Raw genomic sequence first — 24,708 nt, forward strand, 5'->3', positions numbered from 1 at the left:
GTATAACGCCATAGAGTCCACCTTCCAAAGCAGCCATTTTCTCCAGGTGAATTACTCTCTGTCGCCTGGAGATCAGCTGTAATAGCAGGAGATCTCCAGCCATCACCTGGAGGTTTAGGCACACAACCTGGAGGTTGGCAACCCTATCTGGGCACCTAATGGTTGCTAACAGCAGTGTGACTTTTGCCGCTTGTTGGAGAGGTACTTCTTTCTTGAGCCTAACAGACAAAGTTTTCCAGAATGTTCTGCCAAGTGCTGTGCCACAGGCTGATCACTCATATTAATCACACAAAAAACGTCAGCCCTACTTTGCTGAAAGGAATAGAGGTTGTACGGGTTACAGACAGGTCACCTTCTACGGGCTCATTTTGGGATGAACTCACCTAAAATAAGCTAATTTAGATCATTTGGAACTGACACATTTTAGCTCATTTTATACAGAGGCCCATTCCAAGCTTCATCATGCTCCTCATAATATCATCAGGAACATAATAAAGCTTACAACTAGAGGACTCACACCTCCAAAGCCATTGTAAGCCCCTCATAGTCACTGTCCCTGGCAGCAATAGCGTTTCTAGTACAGAGTCCCTGGAAATTTCAGGGATCTTTGTGACCACAATGCTGTTGCAGGGTTCCAGGTAGGGCTCCCAGGTCCCTCTTCGCAACCGGCAGAAGATTTTGGGGGCGGAGCCTGAAGAGGACGGGGTTTGGGGAGAGGAGGGACTTCAATGCCATAGAGTTCAATTCCGAAAGCGGCCATTTTTCTCCAGGTGAACTGATCTCTATTGGCTGGAGATCAGTTGAATTAGCAGGAGATCTCCTGCTACTACCTGGCAGTTGGCAACCCTAGTTCCAGGGCCTACTGAAGACCCCAGCAGCAGCTCGCCTAGCCTGCCTTCCTCCGCCCTGCCCCCTTGAGGGAAAGAGGGAGCTCCGGGGGCTGCTTGCTCCATCACACCAGGCTCCGTTCCATCCCTCTGGCAGTTGGGAGCCCTTCTGGCCCAGGTTCTGCTGGGTCAGAGAACAGCTGGCAGGTGGATGGGTGGCAGTGGGCAGCGCCCAGCCAAGTGAGTGGTGGTGGGGTGCCCAGCCAAGTAATCAGCAGGCCTGTGGTCTCAGAAGCCCCTGGGCCAGCCCTGAGCATGAAAGAAGGTTAGGAGACAACTGCATCAGGGGGAAGGGCTCAAGCCAGGGATCAACTAATGATCGACTAAGCCCAAATGTTGGTGGCATTTGAGATCAACTCATAATTAGCTCAGAGCTTCTGGCCTGAGAAATGTTATACTCTGACTTCCCCAGTTCTGAACTTCAGCTGTATCACTGTAGTGCAGTTCCTATGCTCTCATGACTGTTCTCACCAGGGCAACCATCCTTGATTCTACTTTATAAGCCTCCACTGCTTCAACCCCTTATGGATAACAATGGTTCTCAGCAATTAGCTAGAGTAGCACAAAGAAGCAAAAGTTTACCGCTAGTGAAGAATGGCAATACAGAAAGAATTAATCACTATATAAGACGGAGACGGAGTATCTTAGCAGAGAAGACTTAACAGTATAGAACTACCTTATACACATTTGCCTGCTGAAAAGCTTACCCAAGGAACCTTTGGGACAAGGTACTGCCACTGGCAAGCCAAACTTGGTCTGGGGCCACCACACGCCAGCTTTCAGAGATTTAGGACATGCATCATAGAGCACTGTGAAGGCAAACACAGAAACCTGGTCATTTGGAGTAAGGGGGCGAGCTCGGTTCCAAAGATAGAATGAAGAGCCCTTCAAAGAAAAGGCCAAGCACTCCTCAGTGTTTTCCTGCATAAACGGAAAGAGAATTAAACTAATGTTTTAATAGTATATACCAATGCTTATAAATAATATATATGTGGACTTGTGTGTGTGTATAAAACCTAGATCGTGAAGTATCACAGATATAATAAAGGGCCAGATTTTATGCATGTATGATGGCATTATGAGAAAATCCTACCTGGGGGAAGGGGGAGCAGGGCAAAGAATTATAGAACCAATTAAAGAATGTTGGACTGTGAGCTACCAAGGGAATTGATTTATTATTATTATTATTTATTACAATTATAGCCCACCCTAATTCCCAGCCAGACCAGGCTCAGAGCAGGTAACGACATTTAAAACCATAAAACATAAGCTAAAACCACAATATCTGAACACAACAAAGATAAAAACACGATGGCATTCTTATAATAGGAATAGGAGCCACTGAAGACCCGGCCAGGCAGTGTAAACGCCCCCCCCCCAGCTCAAAAGTGGGGGAAGGATGAGGAGGGCAGCAAAGATGTAAAAAAAAACCCTTGCAGCTGCCCTCGGGGCAGCCCTATGTAGAGCGAGTTACAGTAGTCTAGCCTAGAGGTGACCGTTGCATGGATAACCGTAGCTAGATCTGGGCGGGAAAGGTAAGGCACCAGCTGCCGGGCCTGGTGGAGATGGTAAAATGCCTCCTTGACCATGGCTGTGACTTGAGTCTCCATAGTTAAGGAGACATCAAAGATCACACCCAGGCTCCTGACGGCAGGTGCAGGTGTTAATTCTGCACTGTCAAGAGCCGGGAGCTGGCACCCCATCCCCAAGTCACCCTGACCGAGCAACAGAACCTCTGTTGCCGATGTCTCATCCAGGAACTCCTGTAGCTGCTCGGCGACCGCTCTCTCAACTACCTTACCCAGGTATGGGTAGTAAGGTAGTAGTTGGATCAAAAGTTGTTTTCTTCAAGAGCGGTTGCACCACCGCCTCTTTCAGCGCCCCGGGGAAAGTCCTGAACTCAGGGACAAGTTGATGATCTCACCCAGGGGAGCCCGTACCACTTCCCAACTAGCTTTAATCAGCCAGGAAGGGCACGGGTCCAAGAGGCAGGTGGTGGGCCTCACAGCCAACAGGATCCTGTCAACATCAAACACTGAGAGCCGCCTGAAGTGGTCTAAACATGGTCCAGAAGACGGGCAAGGGGCCTCTAGTTCACATACTGTATCAAAGTTGGCAGGGAGGTCCTGGCGGAGCGACAAGACTTTATCCGCAAAAAAGCTCGCAAATGCCTCACAGCTGTGGGTCAAATTAACTATATTTGATTGTCTATCTAAATACGTAAGGGACAGAATTACCCTAAACAATTGTGCCGGGCGAGAGCTAGCGGACACAATTGAGGCTGCATAAAACTCCTTCTTAGCAGCCTTCAATGCCATCTCATAGGCTTTCATAAACGTCCTATAAGATGCTCTTGCGGCTTCGTCATGAGTTCGCCGCCATACTCGCTCTAGCTGTCTAAGCTCCCGCTTCATACTATGGAGCCCCTCAGAATACCAAGGGGCTCGGTTTCGGCGGGGGTGAAGAGGGCGTCGAGGTGCAATTTCATCAATGGCCGTGGAGAACCGCTCATGCCAATTCTCCACAAGCACATTAAGGGAGTTGCCAGGGGGAGCAGGATCCCGCAGGACACTCTGGAATCCGAGCGGATCCATAAGCCTCTGCGGGCGAGCATAAATCAGCTCGCTGTCCAAACAGGGTGTGGGTGGAAGGTCTATCTGAGCCTTAAGAACAAAGTGATCTGACCATGGAACCTCCTCTCTGGGCATCAGATCCAAACCTATCCCAACCTCAAAATTAAATCCAGCGTGTGGCCTGCTTAATGTGTAGGACCCGAAACAAATTGGGAGAACCCCAGTGCCTCCATGGATGACACCAGGTCTGGGACATGCGAAAAAGGGGTGGCATCAGCATGAACGTTGAAGTCCCTCAGTACTATAAGCCTGGGGAACTCCAAGGCCCAGACTGCCGCCGCCTCTAGCAAGCTCGACAGGGTATCTGCCGGTGCGTTAGGTGGCCGGTACACCAGCCAGATAGCCAAGTTCTCCTCAGCTTCCCACACAAAACCAACACATTCAATGCCGGGAATCTCTGGGTCAGGAAGGGTCCTAAAGGAGAAAGCCTCCCGAATGACCAAAGCCACCCCTCCCCCCGGCTCATCTTCCGAGACTGGTGAAGGACCGAGTAACCTGGGGGGGGGGTCAGTTCTTTCAGGGCGATGACCTTGCCCTCCTGCACCCAGGTCTCAGTCACGCAAGCCAGGTCCGCACCCTGCACAACAAAATAATCATGCAGTGTGCCGGTCTTATTATTAATGGACCTGGCATTGCACAACAGCAGTGTTGGGGACGGGTACTTCCTGGTCCCCCTACCTTCGTCTCTCAGGATGGGATGCAGATTGGAAGGCATCCGAGCATATCCGTATCTCCGATACCTTCCTTTATATAATCTGCTCCCACCGCCGTACCCCACACGCCCCCCGATGGTTGGGATCCCCAGCCCGTGGCTGGCCTCCCTTATCTCCGATGTCATGATTCCAACTGCTAAATCCAGCAGCACTATAATCTAACCCACAATAATAGATCACATACAATACCAGCAATAAAAAAAAAAATACCCACTCACTCTATACCCTCAATCGCCCCCTAACTAACTACTAAGATATAGACTAAAAATTCCTAATCTATCTAACTTCAGCTTAATAATTGACTGGGATGGGTACAATTATAGATCTTAACAACAAAAAGAAGCCAATTGATAATCTTCAGCATTGGACATAACAGGGGATTCCAAAGGATAAAAACCCTTCAGCTCCCTCTCCCCTCCAGCAACACCTAGAGCCGCAGGTCTTAGATGGTCTAAACAGGAATAACTCAGCTCATGCGTACTGAGTATTCCCTCCTCAATGCAACCCTCCACCAGAGTCCAACGCCCCCGCCTTCTTCGCCAAGATCTTAGTTCCCCATAGGCCAGATGGTGACAGGCTCTAAAATGCAAGGGGCGGAGACGAGAGATGGTATCATGCAGTCTCAATCGAACTTGGTTTCGTCTTGCTATTTCCGAAGTAGTCCGGCACTTTCCGAAAGCAACCAAAGTCTCTCGGATAGCCTCCAGCAATTCCTGATGGCCGACAACATCAACAACGGGATGAGGACTGCAGGAGGCAACAATAATCCAGCGGGGCAATGAAGCAGACCACACAAGCAGCTATTCTTGGGTGAGTCAGCTGGGCTGGCCCCCTTCTCCTCCCAACTGTTCTGGTGGTGGTTGGCCCAGTACAGCCCCGACCTCGCCCGGTCATCAAGCTGCCTTGCGAGCCTGGGCTGCAGCCACTGCATTGGGCTCTTAAGCTGAGGATGAAATCCTAAGTGCTGAGTTCCAGCTCTCACCCGGTCAAAGGCACTTGTCTCAGCTTTCATAGCCCTCCGAAATGGCTGCTTGCTTTGCTCACTTGCTCAGAAGCACCGCAACTGAAAGACAACAGCTGAGAGGCGGCGGTGGAGGAGGAAACAGCGGAGGCCGAAACTCCGAGGGTGATGGTAAAATAGACCAAAACAAACTCTGGAGCCGCTGGTAAGCTCTCCAACCAATGCCTTTATCAGCCGGCTTTCCAAAACTTCTCATCAGTTGGTATAAAAGTCAATCATTAATTCTAAAATTGGGCAAAAAAACCCTTTTGAGGAGGAGCAACTGCTGCACGCTCCTACTTCGGCGCCATCTTTTTTTTAAATGCAAACAGGAACAAAGGAGCAGGCGAGTGGGGGTGGGGTGGAATGTCTCCTTTTGCGTCAGGACCGGGAATAGGCATTTTTAAAGTCGCATTTTAAAAACGAGCTTTGAGCGAGCATCAAAATTGACCATGCAAAAAGGGCCTTGCACAATCTTTCTGGGTTTTAGTATTCCACTTTTCCATATTTTAATGCTAAAACCATGGGCTGAGAGGAGGGGCCACATTTCTCCTTCTAAAATGAAGCACAAAAGACCCTTCGCCTTACAGTGGTTGCCATCTGCCCCCAAGTTTTCCACCCATCCCATCATAATTTTAAATGATCATTTTATTTTTCCAGAGATAGACAACCCTGCTCTGATTGATGAGGCAGCTGCCAGAGGGCTAAATTCTATACTATGATAGGGAGAGAGGAGGCAGCCTTGGACCTGATTTAAAATATGCACTGTAGCTGTACCCCTGGCACAAACTCACCGTGGCAACCACTGGGAGTCACCTCTGCAAAGGGACTGTCACAACTGTTGCACTGTCGGCCAATCACACCTGGCCTGCAGTGGCACTGGCCCGTTTCCTGATCACAGGAACGGGAGGAGGAGCCAATGGGGTAGCAGTCACAGGGAAGGCAGGTGTCACTTCCTTTAGGACGATAATGGAATTCCTGTGGGAAGAAGGGAGAGGAGCAGGGAAGGTGGTTAGAGAGCCGGGTCACAGGAAGAGGGGGAGCGGTGGGAGCGAAGGGCTAACAAGACTGCAGGAAAGGGGTGCGGGTAGGGTTGCCAGGTCCCTCTTTGCAACCAGCGGGAGGCTTTTGGGGCGGAGCCTGAGGAGGGCGGGGTTTGCGGAAGGGAGGGACTTCAGTGCCATAGAGTCCAATTGCCAAAGCAGCCATTTTCTCCAGGTGAACTGATCTCTATCGGCAGGAGATCAGTTGTAATGGCAGGAGATCTCCTGCTACTACCAGGTGGTTGGCAACCCTAGGTGCGGGCCACAAAAGGAGCCTATTGAAACAGTGGAAGAATGGGGGGGGGGAGGCCTGGTGGGATAAAGAGAGGGGCACAGTTAGGACAGCAGAAAGCAGAGGCAGCCTAGTCAGCTAGGATGAACAGGAAGACCATACAGTGCTACAAACAGTGACTTCCTCTGTTACAGAAAGGGTTGTCCTCCCACAATGCTTTTAGCCAACTTCTGCTTTGAATCTTCCCTGCCCATCACACTTCTGAGGTGCTAAGAGGAGAAGTGGTTCGCTGTTGGGCCTCTCAAGCATTCAGGGTTTTCCATGTACTCTCCCCCTAGCATTGGAGTGGGGATCTAGGAGTGGGTGTGTGCTAACAGAGGCTGCGAGGGCCGAGAGAGGGGGAAAGATGAATGTTGCAAGGAGCCTGCATGGGTTTCCATCGAGGAAATCATCCTGGGAGTGAAACGAACTGTATTAAAAAGTGGACGTGGAGGAAAGGCAATATTACAGATTACGAGCAAACTGTCAAAGGTTGATCCAGAACCTCACCTTACAATGACACTGCCCGTTGGATTTATTACAGTCTGGGTCAAATCCCTTGGCTGCATCACAGTTGCAGGGTCCGCATGTCGGGTTTCCCCACCAGCCCTTGGGGCACTGCTGGTCCATCCTGCAAGAGACACAGGGTGTGGGATACCTGATGCTCTGCATCCAGGGCACCGCCTTGTTGATGGTCTGAGTAGCAAGTGAAAGTACAATCGCATGCAAACCTTCAGTTCAGAGGTTCCCAAACTTTTTGAGTCAGGGAGCACTTTCAGGAGAGAAATTCATCACGGAGCACTAATTTTCACCTAGCACCTATATACTAAACCAAATGACAGTAGTATTTTTCTTTTCAATCTCTTCAAGGAGCACTAGGAGATGTTTCGCGGAGCACCAAGTGCTCCACAGAGCACAGTTTGGGAACCTCTGCTTTAGTTGATTTTGATATTTACCTCTTTTAAAGTTTAGCTTGCTGGGGTTTAATATTAGTTGTTTTGCATTTTTGTTAAGTCACTTTGTTCACAGGGTTTTATACAAAGATGACTAATACCTTTAACGAAATGTACATAATGACCTTGGCTGAAAGGGGGGGGGGTGTTGCAAAAACTTTCATCACCAGTTTTAAAAAAGCACTCCGTGTTGTGCTGATTTGCAGCAGTTGGAAAGTACTGATCCAGAAAGCTTTACCCTCCCTCTCAATTGGCTTTACACTTCCACATCTGGCTAGGTAGTGCCATGATGTTCTCACATCTATTATGGTATCTCCAGTTTGCTGGGATGAATATCCTTTGGGAAGAATACCAGTGTCTCTCCCTCCCAGATAGCACTAGACCAAGAATACAATGGCCATGGTTACAGAAACATCCATGAGCTGGAAGGGACCTCAAGGGTCATCTAGTGCAACCCCCTGCCTCCTCCCCACACCTCCCAGTGACCCCTGCTCTATGCCCAGAGGAAGACTAAAAATCTGGCCAGGAGGAAAATTCCTTCTTGACCCAAATTGGCGATTGGCATTTTCCTGGGCATGTCAGAAAGGGCCACGAGAGCCGAGCACTGGCTCACCCCTTCCTGCCCTCCCTCTCATGATCTGCCTAAGTTCACAAAATCAAGGGCATGGTTTTCAGGATGGAAATATTCACCCCATCTCAGAAACAGTACTTATGCCCTCTGAAATGAAACGGGCAAATATTTGGTCAGTTTTAGAAACAACCATGTCTCTAAGGCACAGGAAGCTGGGGGAAAGGTCTGATCAGCTATGAAAAGTAGCATAGATGGCAGGCCACGGGGAATGAGTCCCGGTGCTTTATAGTCTCTCCAAGAAAGAGGTAACAAGCTGCATTAACAAAACAGCTAGAAACAAAAGCTCATTCTGCCTGAGCCTTCCAAGGGACAGCTCTCTTAAGTTTTAGGCTTTCAAGTAAGTGCGGTCTGCTACATTAAAAAATAATAATCTATAAACCAGCACACGGAAGAGAAATATACAAAGAACAGTATTTAGGGTTCCCAGGTTCCTCTTCGCCACAGGCGGGAGGTTTTTGGGGTGGAGCCTGAAAAGGGCGGGGTTTGGGGAGGAGAGGGACTTCAATGCCATAGAGTCCAATTGCCAAAATGGCCATTTTCTCCAGGTGAACTGATCTCTATCGGCTGGAGATCAGTTGTTAATAGCAGGAGATCTCCAGCAAGGACCTGGCAACCCTAACAATATTCAATAGATGAAACAGGAGTCTGGTTTTCCTTCTCTGTGCAAGGATCCTTGGAACAGAAGAGCCCATTTAAACAGAGGAATATCCTTCAGAGGTAGAGAAACATTTCATGGTTAGGCATGCAGGATGCTGAAGTATCTCTGAATGAATACATTCCTTAAAAAAAGCACATACACCAAATGGTCCCTAATCTCACCTGTGCTCACAATATTGTCCAAAGTAGTTTTCTCCGCACTCACAGACATAGCCATGGGGTAAACCTGGCTTTCGCCGACACACCGACTTGTTCTTGCAAGGGTTCAGATGGCAGGCATCAACACAGCTCGTACCATAGTAACCTGGAAGGACAGACAGACACCAGCATGCCAGAAACAGCACACATTTTCGGGCAACCCTTTAAGAAAATGCTTCGAAGATGGGATAATTCTCTAACGCAGACTGGAATTTATTGGGGTGGCTCTCAGTGCAAACCCTTCTGAATTCTGTCTTGCCCCCAACCACAATTAAAATTCTGCAACAAAGAAAGCCAAAGGCCACATTCAGAATACATTAAGCAAACTATGAAGGTGTTATGCGCTCCTGTTTGATTTACATATTTTTGGTCCAAAGTATTGGTTTAGTTGATTACTGAATTCAGAAATTACTTTCATTTCCCAATGACTGGATTGTTTGAGGAAGCCTTGGGTAAGTGAAGATACTGGAAGGTGACAAGAGGAGGGAACTTGGGACATTGGATATCACTTTGTAGTGTTCCAAGTCCAGTCATTCCTAGCAGTAAGAAGAATTATTAAACAGTGTGGCCAAATTGTAAAAGACTCTTTTGTAAAAGAATCTTTTCTCCAATTTACTGATTTCTAAAAAGATTTACAACCTCAGTTTGAGCAGATGAGTGCTTTTACTTGGCTAAAGGCATAAACAAGTTATTACGACAGGGAAATATAATGTGGGGTAAATAGGAAGGAATACCACACATGAATACTCTTAAACGCCAGTGGCAAAATACCTGCATGGAGGCTAAAGAAAAAGAATGGTAAGTGGAATACTGAAAAGGATACAAACTGGAAAGAGAATATAAGTGGAGAAGCCAAGCAATGGCTAGAGTCAGAAAGGGAACAGGAGGAGGAGGAGGAGGAGGAGGAAGAAGGGCTGTGGCTCAGTGGTAGAGCATCTGCTTGGCATGCAGAAGGTCCCAGGTTTAATCCCCGGCATCTCCAGTTGAAGGGACCAGGCAAGTAGGTGATGTGAAATACCTCTGCCTGAGACCCTGGAGAGCTGCTGCCAGTCTGAGTAGACAATACTGACTTCGATGGACCAAGGGTCTGATTCAGTATAAGGCAGCTTCATGTGTTTAAGAAGAAGAAGAGTTGGTTTTTATATGCCGACTTTCTCTACCACTTAAGGAAGAATCAAACTGGCTTACAATCCCCTTCCCTTCCCCTCCCTACAACAGACACCCTGTGAGGTAGGTGGGGCTGAGAGAGCTCTAAGAGTGTTGTGACTAGCCCAAGGTCTCCCAGCTGGCTTCGTGTGTAGGAGTGGGATTCCATAAAAGCTGCAGCCCACGCTGCTTGTTCGCCTCCTACCTGGCTTGCACACACAAGAGTAGGTTTGCCACTTGTCCTGGCATAGGCTGTTGGCTGGACAAGGATTGGAGTCACAAGGGTTGACCACGGCACACCCTGCCTCCACGTTCAAAGTGCTGCTGGGCTTGACTAGCGCATTCCCTGTGGGTGTATCACCTAGGTGCACTCCCTGGAAACCAAAAGCAAAAGGCATTTCAAACTTCCCAGCAAAGAGGACCTGGATTTTAATTAAAAAGAACTTGGACTCGCATGATCCACTCCAGCTTTACCAGAGTGCCCTTCGCTCTATCTTTTGTGCTGCCAAGATCTTAAGTTTCCCACAACAGTAAATACATAAGACCCTTTTGGCCCTCATCTCCCATGGTTGAAAGTATTCTGGAAAATTAACCATCAGCCCTTGCCGAGTTATGCCATTGTTTTCTCTCCAATGAAGACCTGACTCTCAGTGTTTCAAGGCACCAGCTATCCTACTCATACGTATCCACAGAGAGAAGCTATCCTTGGAAAAGGAGATATCTGCACTGCATCTGATCTAGGGATTTTAATTTCCCATTTGTCAATGTTGCCCATCTCTGAATTAAATCATGAATGATTGGGGCTCTTGGGAACTCACCTGGATGCAGCCCTCCAAACCACGATGCACTTTACCAGAATCTAAGATTCCCCCAACATGGAGATGCTTTACTTTCAGGCCATGCAGCTCACTGCCAACAGCTATGGTGTCCTGAGAAAAGAAATCAGATAAACAGGAATTTCAAGCACATTGTTGCTTATATCACTCCCCTAAAAATTTAACATCTCATCTTCTAGCAAGCCCTTTCTCTATAAAGGTCAGAACCAGTTTTCTGCTGATTCCATAAATTCCTAGCCATAGGCCAGGAACGGCATCATTAGCAGTGACCATACATGTATACCAGCAGAGGAACAAAGAAAATCAGGTCTCAAAGTGAGGAAGGGAATATGATTGACAGAACAGAATTCAGTCCTATGCTTCCCACAGTGTACACCCACAGGGCTCACCTGGTAGACTCCGAAGTCCAGATTGAGAGTGATGATGTAGCGTGTCTCTCGGCCACTGCGTACATCTTGTAGCTGCAGTTGCAGGTCATGCCATTTCCCATCATTCAGCTGCATTTGATCCAGGAGGAGCTTAGTGATATGTCCGGAGCCCCTGTTCACCATGAAGGAGAGCAGGCCGGAGTCCAGCTGAAGATATAACAAAGTCAGAACAAACCAAAGTCTTCCCAGTACGCAAGGCTGAGGCAGCACATCTTAGCCCTACTTCTTGTTCCTAATTCATCACCGGTGCTTTGCACATTAGGAGGGAAGGGTGCTGAGTTCAGGCAGGCCTAAACACATTCAAATAGTTTGCTGTGGCACACAACATGGTAAACTGCAGATTCCAACGGGGGCCAATTGTTATATTTCTTGAGAGGCAATGTGTAGGAACCCTGGCTGCAGTAGCAGGCCACGGGCCAGTGTTAGAATGCCTGCTCCACATATAGAAGGTCCCTGGTTCAATCCCTGGCACCTCTAGGTAAAAACAAAACAAGGATCAGGTAGTAGGTGATATGCAGGACTGCTGTCTGAGACTCTGGACAGCTGCTACCAATCAGAGTAGACAATACTGACCTTGTTAGACGCATGGTCTGATGCAGGGTAAGGCAGCTTCCAGTGTTCAATTATGCATTAAAAGCTAACCCCACACTTACAGAGGAGCTCCATTTTCCTTTAGAGGACATGAACACATCTCAGGGCATTGGCTACAAGCTTTGGTAGCAGCAGAGTATTAGATGCTATACTGGTCGACACTGGTAGAGTACCTGGCAGAGTAGGGTTGTGTACTGGCCTGCATGAGCCTGAAGCAACACTCCATCCAGTTGGCGTGTTCGGAAGGCCAGGCCCATATACCACGGAGTGGAGATTTTCACTTCATTCTTGAAGTCCCAGTAGAGGATGCTGTTGCCTTGGAAATGGTGGGGATGATGCATGGCTGAAAAAGGAAGAGTACACAGGAGGCCAAGAGGTCAGAAGCTTGAGATGGAAGAAGCCAGAGAGCCCCTTTTTTCCTTTGAAGGACTCTCTCCCCTTTCAGAGACTTTCATGCCATTAAGGACAGGCCACTGAATTGTGCCTGGAAAGAGGGGCAGAATTTTGTTCTTACATGCCAGGCTTAGGAAAGCCAGACCCTTGGGAAGATTACTAGGGAGAGTCTGGTAGATGGAGGTTGAACCATTTGAAAAGTAGCATATTCTAAACTCTGGAAAATCTCTGCAAGCTGCTGCCGAGCATATATTTTGTACTTTGGTGCAGATACCTGAGCAAAAAACCCCAAAAACCCTCACATATGAATTGTGTCATTTTAGAAGGGCACATGTATATTTAAATATGAAACACTAAACACTAAAAAAAAACACTAAAAAATGAGGACTGGATCCTTTCCTACTCATCACTCACATGTATTTTAAAGAGGAGGCCCATGATTTATGCACAAGCAGTCTTCATGAGCCATATACATGTGTTTTGAAGTTGAACGTGTTTATCTGAGTACAAAACATATCCTGATGAAAAGGTGTGGAGCCAGAACAAAGGACTTCCCCGAGTAGGAGTTCTTTACGGGTACCCAGAGTTGTGGGTACAGGGCAACACAGGGCCAATGTGCAATCATCTTTTGTGAAGGACTTCATGTTATATCCAAGGTTTTCAGTACTTTCCTCTGAAGAATAAACCCAGTAATTCAAGTAGACCAAAACCTAGCACTGGCCCCTGCCAAAGGATTGTGAGGAGTTTTTAAAATCCTCCCATACAGGTTACCCTCACTACCAGAACAACTGGGCCTTTTTGCTGTTCAAAAGAAAGACCAGCCTGCCTCTCCCTCAAACTCAACTACTGTTGCCAACGCCTTTAAAAAAACCTTCTTAGAAATCCCATCCCACTTCCCTACAGAGCCTTTCCAGGGTCATCAGGATACCTTTAACTTAAGTCATGTTCTGGTGTGTGCTCCCGTGAAAGCCCAGGCCAGTGTGGTGTAGTGGTTAAGAGCAGTGGTTTGGAGCAGTGGAGTCTGACCTGGAGAACCGGGTTTGATTCCCCATTCCTCCACATGAGTGGCTAATCTGGTGAACTGGATTTGTTTCCCCACTCCTACACACAAAGCCAGCTGGGTGATCTTGGGCTAGTCACTCTCTCTCAGCCCCATCTACCTCACAGGGTGTCTGTGTGGGGAGGGGAAGGGAAGGTGATTGTGAGCCGGTTTGATTCTCCCTTAAGTGGTAGAGAAAGTTGGCATATAAAAACCCACTCTTCTTCTTCTTCTCCCTCACACACATTTGTTATTTTGGCTCCCACACATACACACACACTTACCATGCCGGCAGTCCTTGCCCCCAAAGCCTACAGGGCACTCACAGGTGAAGGTGGACCAGCCCACCGTGCAGGTGCCGCTGTTCTTGCAAGGGTTTGAATCACAGAAGGAGTGCTTGGCATGGCAACCTAAGGACGTTTCAGGTGAACAGCACATATGAGAGAAAAGAACGAATTGTTACTTGAGGCAGCATCTTGTTTGGCCTCAGCTCCTAATTTTACTAGGCTATGAAACAGGGCTCAAACTTCAGCGGTTCTTCACACTAATAAAAGGCAAGAGTATCTCATGATACCTTAGTTTATCTAGTTAATATATGGCCCTCAAATGCTACTCATCTTCCCAATTTTGGCAAATTTTACTAGTCACCAAGAATGGCCCTCAAAGGCCACATTCAGGGACACAGGCCCAGGCGGCATGCCTGGCAGGTACACAGGTCCAAAGCAAGTCACCAGGGCAAGACAGTTGGGGTGGTGTCCCAAGAGCTGCTTGTAGGATACATTTTCACCTCATTGGTCTGTAGTTTCAATCTATCCCCTGTCTTGTCTGGGCAGTGAAAAAACACAGGTATCCAGATTAGGGCCATATTAGTTTCAGCCAAGCCAGCATGCTTTTTCCCTAGATACCTCCAAGGGCGGATGGGCATGCCTTTCCCCTGAGTCTCTTTCTTATTCCAGGAGTCTTGACAGCCAGAGCTATGCAGAAGAGGGCCAACTGGTATAATTACAGTAATAATGTGAGAAATCATGCCATAGTTCCTCCATATGTAGGTGTTTATGTGGCTCCTAATCCATCAAGCCAGCAATAACACACGCTTTGTAATTGTGCAGTGGAATGGGGTGGGGAGGGGAAAAGGGTGGGAGAGGAACGGCCTCGCAAAGTCTACGGTTAAACAGCTGACATTACCTGTGGAGGTCCCATTGTTTGCAATGTAGGAAGCCAGGTCAATGCGCTTACTGTCAATGTACAGATCTCTCATGCACCCCACAAACTCCCTGTGCTCAACAGGAAAATTCTCAGGCAGATTAGGGACCCCTCCAAGGAGCAAGGGCCCAGTGAGGTCCAGCGATCTGAAGGAAGAAAAGGCCCGTAAGTGGCATTGGTGCAGTTTCCCCAGCAGAGACTATTTCAGAACATGGGTCAGATTTCCACAACAGGTTGTCTTTAGCTGGGAATGGGAGAAGGGTAGCAGGTTGTTTGGTTAATTCTCAGCATAGACAGGAAAATGCAGACGCTCCATGCACAGATCGAGGTGGGGGGTGGGGAGGTAATAATGCAGCAATAGGACTTAGTCTCTCAGCCAGGCATGCGGGATTTGGGGGCAAACCATTGAAGCCAACACTGTGAGCAGATTAGACTTTCCCAACATTGATCAATTGTAAAACATTTATCTGCTGGTGAAATGATCAAAAATAAACTGAACCGAACTGACTTTCCCAACATGAACTGCTTCATTTACTCCACTCCTTCTGGATTTGTTTAATCTCAGAAATAAAGAGGGGAGAACCCTCTGATAAGAGACAGAGAAAAAAATGTGCAAAGCACCAGTGGTTACAAGGCATTTATCACTTGTAGCTACGCCAATTTTTTACAAAATTGTAGTATCAACAAAGGTTCAAATAAATTCCAAAACATATATTACAGAATACAAATAATGAACAAAAGGCAAAAGTGTTGATAATGTAACATAAAACCACAACAGTGACAGGTCTGCCAGCTATTACCCCATTTCGATATCCTTCTTCGGACTGTAACTGTAGCTATCATCAGAAATGAAGCAATTATCCTTTATGACACATAAATAATATGAGACAATGACTAGGGCTGTTGAAAAAAAAAACGGTAAAATTCGGATTCGGCAAAATTCAGCCTGTTTTAATTCGGGAAATGCCGAAGTCCAAACTCCCCTGCTTCGGATCCGTGGAATTCGGCGTGAGATTTGAGTTTGGGGGAAAATTTGGCCGAATAAAGCCATAAAAACTACATTCCAGCCATTCCGTGGCTGCAGGGGGCACATTTTTGGGGGTAGAGCCCGCAAACTTTCAGCGTAGCTTCAAAGGACCCTTCTTGCAAGAACCCCCAAGTTTTGTAAAGATGGGATCAGGGAGGGCTGAAATATGGGCCCCGAAAGGGGTCCCCCCCTTAATGTGCATTTTTATTCCATTTACAGCACACATTCGAGCCATTCCGTGGCTGCAGGGGGCGCATTTTTGGGGGTACAGCCCCCAAACCTTCAGCGTAGCTTCAGAGGAGCCTTCTTGCAAGAACCCCAAAGTTTTGTAAAGATGGGATCAGGCCCCCCTGAAATATGGGTTCCCCCCCTTTTCCCTATTGGGATGAATGGGATCAGCCAATCCTATGCATCTAGAGAGCGGCAAATCCAAGGCAAAACCTCCCGTGCTAACCATTGCAATGAAAAGCAACACGCGAGCTGTGCATTGCATGCTATTAATTAACTCAGCAAAAAGGAAAAAAGGAGCAGGTGACTTGGACCGTGCAAATGTATTGTGAAAGTCAGATTTTGCAAAAACATTTTTGAGCGAGCAGCAAAACAGACCGTGCAAAAAAAACCCCAGAGTTTGTATTTTCTGCCCTGCTCCTTCTCATGGTGGAGGGACGCTCCCCCCTTATGCAAACGACCCCACCAAACTCAAGCAAGTCTCACCAGCACCACCCCCCACCTCTCCAACCAATGCGGCGCAGCGGTGCACCCCCAAAACGGGGGGGAAAATCCAAGACGCAGGGGATCTCACGCAAGCCGCCCCGTTGCACTCAACCCCAGGCTAGGGGCAAAAACAGGGAAAAACACCAAGGAGGAGGCGCGGCCTGGGTGCCGAGCGGAGAGAGACTCGCTAGCAGCCACAAAGACTCAACTTTAAACTTTAAAACTTTAAAAGCAGTACACACACTCCCACAGAGGTGAGCAGTCACACACCCCTCGGCAGAATGGGTGAAAGCCTCCTTTGGCTTCCATCCCCCCACACAGAAACTGCCCCACCCCACACACAGACTCTGCTTCCCCCCCACATACACATGGAAAAAAATTATAGATTAAAGCCCCCAAAGGGGTCTTACTGTGGATGTCTTCTGTTCCATCAGGAGGGACTGGGAGGATTGGGTAATCCAATACGATTCCATTTAAGCACGGGAGGTTTTGCCTTGGATTTGCCGCTCTCGAGATGCACACAGGATCGGCTGATCCCATTCATCCCAATAGGGAAAAGGGGGGGACCCCATATTTCGGGGGGCCCTGATCCCATCTTTACAAAACTTTGGGGTTCTTGCAAGAAGGCTCCTCTGAAGCTACACTGAAATTTTGGGGGCTGTACCCCCAAAAATGCGCCCCCTGCAGCCACGGAATGGCTCGAATGTGTGCTGTAAATGGAATAAAAATGCACATTAAGGGGGGGACCCCTTTCGGGCCCATATTTCAGCCCCCCCCCTGATCCCATCTTTACAAAACTTGGGGGTTCTTGCAAGAAGGGTCCTTTGAAGCTACGCTGAAAGTTTGGGGGGGCTACCCCCAAAAATGCGCCCCCTGCAGCCACGGAAAGGAGCGAATGTGCACCCCCCCACGGGGATTTCTCTCTCACACAAACAGATACTCTCTCTTTCTCTCCCCGGGCAGCGCAGCAGCTGGGCTCACGTGCTCAATCGCGACTGATTGGCCAGAAGAAGACCCTGCTTGGCCACAGATTGGCCGCGGGAGAATGCTGCTTACTAACTGATGGTTATGCTGCTGTGCCGAACCCCGAATTTGCCAAATTTATTCACCGAACACCCTGAACTCGCTGAATTCGGCTCCCGTTTTCCCGCCTTTTTTGAGTTCGGTTCCATTTGAACTAAAAACCGCCGAATTGGGGGAAATTTGGCTGTTTTTCTGTTCGGGACGAACCGAATCGACAGCCCTAACAATGACGCCATAGATTCAATTAACACGTGCAGTGTAGATGGCTATGGGACGTCAACACTTTTGCTTTTGCTCATTATTTGTATTCTGTAATATATGGTTTGGAATTTATTTGAACCTTTGTTGTTACAACTATTTTGTAAAAATTTGGAGTAGCTACAAGTGATTAGATAAATGCCTTGTAACCTCTGGTGCTTTGCACGTTTTTTTCTTTGTTTATTCTCATACATTCCTATCAGCATGGCCCATCTCCCCAGTTTTGGAGTTAGCCCGGATTTTTTAAAAACACTGGTGGTGGCTTCTGATTTGACAATTGGCAAGTCTGATATTTCCCCACTGCCCCAGCCATGTCCCTGCATGTGCTGCAAGAGAACCTAGCCAGGCCCCCCCCCACCGCATTTTGTTTGCAGGCACACCCGCATCTTCACAGTTAGACAGTGCATATTCTATCCAGCATTAGGGCCGGCCCCTGCAGGCTGATTTTAGTGTTGTTACCTGCCCTGAGCCTGGCTTTGTCTGGGAAGGGTGGGATATAAATTTAAAATAATAATTTTAAAAAAAAAGATATTCAAAACTCCATCAACAGGAAGCTCAAACAATAAATATCTCGTGTAGACAAACAATATGTGATAGTAATGTATGAATGGAGGGAGAAATATAGTCACACCTGCTGGCCCCCAATCCCAGCCTCTTCATTGGAAAGTCTCTAGATATTTGGGATCGTCTACATAGAGATTGTACTCATAAATGATTAGGAGAGCAATCCTAATGCAGGTCTGTTCAGAATTCCACTGAAGTAGGGTTGCCAGTTCTGGGTTGGGAAATACCTGGAGATTTTGGGGATGGATTCTGAGGAGGGCAGGGTTTGGGGAGGGGAGGGACTTCAGTGCCATAGAGTCCAATTGCCAAAGTGGCCATTTTCTCCAGGTGAACTGATCCCTATCGCCTGGAGATCAGTTGTAACAGCAGGAGCTCTCCAGCCACTCACTACCTGGAGGTTGGCAACCTTACTCTGAAGTCTACTCGATGGGGCCTGGTTCCTAGAAAGCGTTTCAAGGACTGTCCTGCTAACCATGCAGAGAAACAGTTTATGTATGTATAGACTGTAGGTTTAGTGAAGAAAATTAGATCCATACATGCAGGCCAGAAGTGCAACCAGCAGGTGCAACCCCCACATCCCATCCATTGGATGATTAAAACCACGCTCTTAGTTGTTTGTGCAGGGATGCCATTAGGAAAAACAACTCAGCATAGGCAGTCAGTACTATCCTGAAATCTTACTCTGTTATGCTGAATTATTATTAGACTTTATTGATGGTCTTCCTCATCAAGCTTAAAGTGGGTTATGTATAGTGTCCGTATGTACATATATTTCAGGATTATGTCTCTCTGGATAAATTGGGTATTCCTAGTCCAACTCCAGGTTGAGAAATATCTGGAGATTTTAGGGGTGGAGCCTGAGGAAGGTGGGGTTTAGGGAGGGGAGGGACATAGTGGTCATTTTCGCCAGGTGAAATTATCTCTATCACCTGGAGATAGAGTTGTAATCCCAGGAGATCGCCAGCCACCACCTGGAGGTTGGCAACCCTAGGTATTCCTTTAATAGGCGAGATCTTCGGGGGAGAGCTTTCTGCTCTGTCCTCATACCTGTTCTTCTTTGCTCCTCCCTTTCGCCACCTCTCTGGATGTTAGTTGCCCTCCTGGGCCTCCACCTTGAACACACACAACTGCAAATGTCTTTCCTCCCAGGGTCAAAGCCCCCGATTGCTTTCCTGCATGTGGAATGTTACCAATCCAGTCTGAGTCCACACACACGGGGGCAAATCCCCTGCACCTGACAAACCAAGAACTGTCCAGCACCGCAGTATGTTTGCTTCCTTTCTTGTGGTCTAAGAAAAGGAATTAAGTAACACAAACTGCCTCTGTGCATTTCTGATGCCTCCGTAGTCTGGGCTGGACAGGCTGAAATCTGGAGACAGCGGCCTTTGATCACAAGGCAGAGGGATGCGGCTTGTCACTGATCACATCATCATACTCTGAGCTTCCCGTTCCCCAATCCCCACCTCAGTGTGAACTGGAGATAGAGCTGGAGGTCGGGGGTGGGGGGTGGGTTGGGTGGGGTAGAGCAACAAGTGTTTTCTTTGGAACACTCCTCTTCCTCCTTTCTTCATAAGTTGAGCAGCACCCTTCTGCCCATTACTTAGCCAAACTCGCAAAACACTCACTTTTTGGAACTGGACTGCACCCCTTCAGCTGCACAGGAGTAGTTTCCGATCTCATTGCCAAACTGCAGTGCCAGAGAGGCATCACATTTGTCCACCATTAGGATTGCCACCTTGTCTTTGGAAGGTCCCTGCACTGAACCCAGGGAGCTGATCTTGGGCTGAAACAATAAAGCAAGGACTGAGCAAGCATCAGTGTAACTCCATAGCTCCTTCACTCCATCATTAACTAGGGCCAAGCTACATATTCTTGTGAAAAGGATGTACTGTGGTTCTCCTCAAACTGCACTCACTTTGGAATGCGAATGGGGAAATCATTTTTCCTTCAGACCAGATTGGTCAGAGATCCTGGAGGATTTTTTTGACCATCTTCTGGGCATGGAGTAGGGGGTCACTGGGGGTTTCCTGCATTGTGCAGGGGGTTGGACTAGATGACCCTTTCAACTCCATGATTCTATTATTTGTTTTAGAAAATGCAGTATACTAAAAAGTAGGACTGGATAGAAAAGATTAGCCTAAAACCTTTCTCTCTGATAGAGTAGTTTTCCACAGGCAGAGAGGGTTTTTTTTTCTTGCATAGGGGCGGTATTAAATCATCCAATCCCACATCAAGATAAAACAGTAAATAATCAGAGATATGCTCCAAGCTGCAGAGTGCAGACCTTGAGAACGACATAGAACACTGTTCGCCATGTAATCATATTTACTTTAAAATGGTAGCCATTCTCATGATGTGAATGAGAGTCTGAAACTTGCCGGTCACATATCTACTGACAAGCCCAGAGAAATGTTGCAAATGCTTGAAACCAGTTGCAAATTCACGTACTTTTAATATATATACTAGTGAATGCCAACAATCACATATAGGTCATTGTCATCTAAACTAGTTTTCAGATACTGGCGAACTGCGCCTAGGACTGGCCACATTCATATGTGAATGCCAACAGTCAGCAAATTTTGGACGTTCACGGTAAATAAGATCCCTGACTTCACTTCTAGGCTGACCCTTCTGCAAAAGCATTAAATCCATCCTTTGCATCCTTATATGGTGTAACTCAACTATACAACAATATGGAAGTGGCAGGGTATTACAAATAAATTAATAAAAATGTTGAGAGGATACCATTCAAGAAATCTAACAGCAAAATTACATGTTACAAAGAATGGGCTACTGTCAAAAAATGGTAGCTTGAGCTGAGCCCCCCCTTATCTAATTTAACTTACCCTGATGTCCTTAGGTGTATTTCCCAGTCTCCACCAATAGAAGCCAATGATGTAGAACAGGAGTGGAGAAGTATGCATTGTAATGATAACAGGACACAGGATGAGTTGAATTAGATGTTATTGGGTGGGGGGATTTGACTCCTGGTTGCTGTTTTCTATGGCAGCCTAGTGTTTTTTATAATACAAATTCATGCCCTAAACAGTGGTCTAGAAGGTAAGATGGGAGTGACTCCCTTAGTGAATTGGCTTTGTTGAATACAACAGCTGCCAGCAAAAGAGAGAGAAAAATCACTATCTTCCAGTGCTCCTGAAAAAAGACACCAGAGGAAACAGCTGGTATTTGCAACTTGCTAGATCCAAACACGGCCAGGAAACTGAAAAGTAACAGTAAGAGAAAGCAAAAAGATATTGGCACCTTACCTTGTTGTAGTAGTGAAGCTGTACTGTATGCCACTGCCCATCACTCACACCTCCTGGAGCATAGGGGGTAACCACAGTGCTCGACTCACCTGCAAAATAGGGCACTTTTAACCACCATGCACTGAAAACCAGCCAGATAGACTGCGCCAAGCCCTAAGGGAGCACTTCTGATGTGTGGCAGCAACAGTACCCTTTCAAACATTTCAAAAGGGCCACCACATAACTACCTACACTACATTACAAGTGGAAGGGTAGGTAAAAGCACACAGTGGTGGACACTGACATGACAGCGTGTACACTGTGCACAGGCACATAAAAACACAAAAATTAAAGAGGTTCCTTTATGCTGTGGTGCTCATTTAGTGTTTTCAGCAACTTTTTCTAGGATGTGGCGTTCAAATATTATGAAGAAGGCATAAGCCCCTGTACCACTAAATACATTGGTTTAGGAACCTCTTCCTAGCAGGAACTCTAGCAAAGAATCCAGCTTTTGTGTTAATCTTCACAAAGTTTTCCCAAACAGCAGAACACCATATTGTACAGCTTTGGGGGGGAGATAGCCCCCAAAGCCCAAGAACATTTGGACGTAAGTAAAACTTTGATAGATGTGATACAATTTAAGAAAAGATTGGTAGGTTTTTATTACACTAGTTGGTATAGGTTGATTCTTTTAATTTGAATAGTCCCTGTGGTGTAGCCGTTAGAGTACAGGATGAGAGCTGGGTAAAGCCAGGTTCTAATCCCCACTTGCAATGAAATTTACGGGATGTCCTTGGGCCAGCCGTTCTCTCTCACCTTAACACCCCTCACACGATTTCTGTAAGGACAGAATGGGAAGAGGATGGAAGAATTACGTATATCACCCTGAGTTCCTTGGAGGAAGACAGGATAGAAACCGGGTAAATAATAATAGTGACTTGATTTGAACTTTAAAGAAAGGTAGAGGAGACAATCAATCAAGAACAACACCCTAAAAACAAGCGAAGCACCAAAAGTCCAGCCTCACAGTGTTGTTCTGAAACTCAGATCTCTCTTTGTGGCTACAGACTGCCTGCGTACCCTGGATATCAGCTCAGATGCTTTTAGAACCTTGGGGTCAATAGCCATTTCCTTCAGAAGCTACATTTAAGACATTTTATATCTGGCCATTGCTTTTGAGGTTGAAAAATCCACACTAAACAGTCATCACTTCAGACGCAATCAAATGAATAAAGGATGTGGTTAGGCGTTTTGGTATGTTGCATGGGTATCTGACTTTGAAACCACAGCTTAAAACAGCACATGGTTTCCCACTGATGCAGCTCAATTATTCATCCTGACACTAAAAGCATGCTTAAATAGTCCTTTGAGATACAATCTAATTTTACCGTTCATGACCTTTAGAGCAGATGCAGTGTGAACATACACACATGCTGAGCCACATGCACCTAAACGCTGTTGCGCATACAATTATGCCCTCTCGTTACCTCTAGCATTTCATGCTTTTTCAAGCCAATGCACACACATACCCTATGCCTGTGTGTGTGCGCCCTCATAACTTCCTAATTTATGCTCTCATATTGAATCACATTATCCCATGTAAAGCACAACATAGCACTTTCCACACAGGTCATCCTTGCAATGGTAATGGCTGATCCACCGGATGAACGCTTAGTACAACATGTAGAGCCCGCGATCAATGTATCGACACACAGATAAAAGTTCACAAAGAGACACAAACTGACCAATTAATGTGCAGGTACCTATACCCAATCTCCCTTCAGGCTGAATTAAGAGACACAGAACTCCAAGGCTGAATCTTGTTTGTAAGGTCGCTGACAGGATTTTCTAGGCCCAGCAAACTGTGTTCAGCCCCTCCCCCACTCAAGGGGTAATCCCTGGCTCTTTCTGGTATCCATCCATGTTCCCCTACCCCAAATAGGTTCACTAGTATCTGGTATTGCAACTCTGCATCTCTAACCTTGTTTTCTCCTCAATCAACACATAAAAAAGAAAGAAAAACATGTTTGGCTTCCTTCCCCCATCCTATCCCATCCCACTAAATGGTAATATTTTGTACAACAGAATACAGCATTCTGCTCTCCATGCTGGCCCAACTCCCAATAGCCTAAACTTTCCTATGGTCAGAAATACAACCACCATTTGCGAGAAAGGAATAGACACCATATTCTGATTCTTTTGAAGGACCCCACGTGCAAGAAAAGCAAAGTCTTCCCAAATAATTAATCAGCTGCTATTCATTTTCACTAGGACCATATTCTGTAATTAATATAATGAGTAATCCAGTATTTATTTATTTACTTCACTTATCCCCCACCTTTCTCCCCAATGGGGACCCGAAGCAGCTTACATCGTTTTCCTCCCCTCCCCTTTATCCTCACAACAACCCTGTGAGGTTGGTTAGGCTGAGAGTGTTTGACAGGCCCAAGGTCACCCAGCAAGCTTCCATTTCAGAGTGGGGATTTGAACCTGGATCTCCCAGATCCTAGTCCGGTGCTTTAATCACTATACCTCACTGGCTCTTAGTAAAGCAATTCCTTTTCATGTGCAGCTCTACTCTGCCTTCCTTATAGTATTATATAACCCTTGGGAAACTCTTCCATGAGGGTACAGTAGTCCCATCGACCATACCCACCTGTGGAGTACTTCAGCTGCACCTGCCCATCCACAATCTCTACAGCCAGGAAGTCATGCTTCTCATTCAGACGTCCATTGTAGATTAGGAGACCACTGTGCTCTAAGGTGGCAAAGCTAACACAAGGAATGCAAATTAGAAGTAGGGGAAGAAGGAGTATTTCCATGCGTGATTAATTGAACCAGACATGAAACGACATTTCAGTGTAGCAAGCACCTGGGATGAATGATAACTCTCCTGGGGAAAAGCTTCCTTGCAACGCACTTATCTGGTGCAATTGTCTTGGCAGGAGGGGAACTATTATCACTGCAGAAATATTTAACCTTGTGGAACACCCATTAATACAATGTAGGGTATTTGGCAGGTCTCTAAGAACTTAAACGATCAGCAAATATTTAATAGGTGAAGTGCATTGCAGCTGCCATAAGCCAGCTAAAGCTGCACCTGTTGGATTACTGATATAGCTAGGAGCTTTTCTGCCCTGAAGCCCTGTCAGGGAAAAGATAGTTGGAAACCCTTGCTGTATTAAAGTTACACCCATAGAGGAGATATTTGGCCACAACTCATTTCTCTGACAGCCTAAAATAAAAGAGAAATCC

General features: G+C 46.8%; 1 protein-coding gene across 1 annotated transcript in view; it reads right to left on the minus strand.

Annotated features, from left to right (window-relative positions):
• Positions 1-24,708, minus strand: part of CELSR3 (cadherin EGF LAG seven-pass G-type receptor 3) — a 142,206-nt gene that overhangs the window by 71,867 nt on the left and 45,631 nt on the right. Inside the window, exons 5-17 of the mRNA XM_056846995.1 lie at positions 24,110-24,225; positions 21,475-21,563; positions 19,834-19,991; positions 14,605-14,768; positions 13,704-13,829; positions 12,161-12,330; positions 11,358-11,543; positions 10,951-11,061; positions 10,338-10,506; positions 8,951-9,092; positions 7,058-7,178; positions 6,028-6,211; positions 1,595-1,696 (exon numbers count right to left, since the gene is read on the minus strand). Coding sequence (XP_056702973.1) covers positions 1,595-1,696; positions 6,028-6,211; positions 7,058-7,178; positions 8,951-9,092; positions 10,338-10,506; positions 10,951-11,061; positions 11,358-11,543; positions 12,161-12,330; positions 13,704-13,829; positions 14,605-14,768; positions 19,834-19,991; positions 21,475-21,563; positions 24,110-24,225 — 1,838 coding nt within the window. The remainder of the gene's footprint in view (positions 1-1,594; positions 1,697-6,027; positions 6,212-7,057; positions 7,179-8,950; positions 9,093-10,337; positions 10,507-10,950; positions 11,062-11,357; positions 11,544-12,160; positions 12,331-13,703; positions 13,830-14,604; positions 14,769-19,833; positions 19,992-21,474; positions 21,564-24,109; positions 24,226-24,708) is intronic.

Source organism: Euleptes europaea, chromosome 1, assembly GCF_029931775.1.
Source record: "Euleptes europaea isolate rEulEur1 chromosome 1, rEulEur1.hap1, whole genome shotgun sequence".
Lineage (NCBI taxonomy): Eukaryota > Metazoa > Chordata > Lepidosauria > Squamata > Sphaerodactylidae > Euleptes > Euleptes europaea.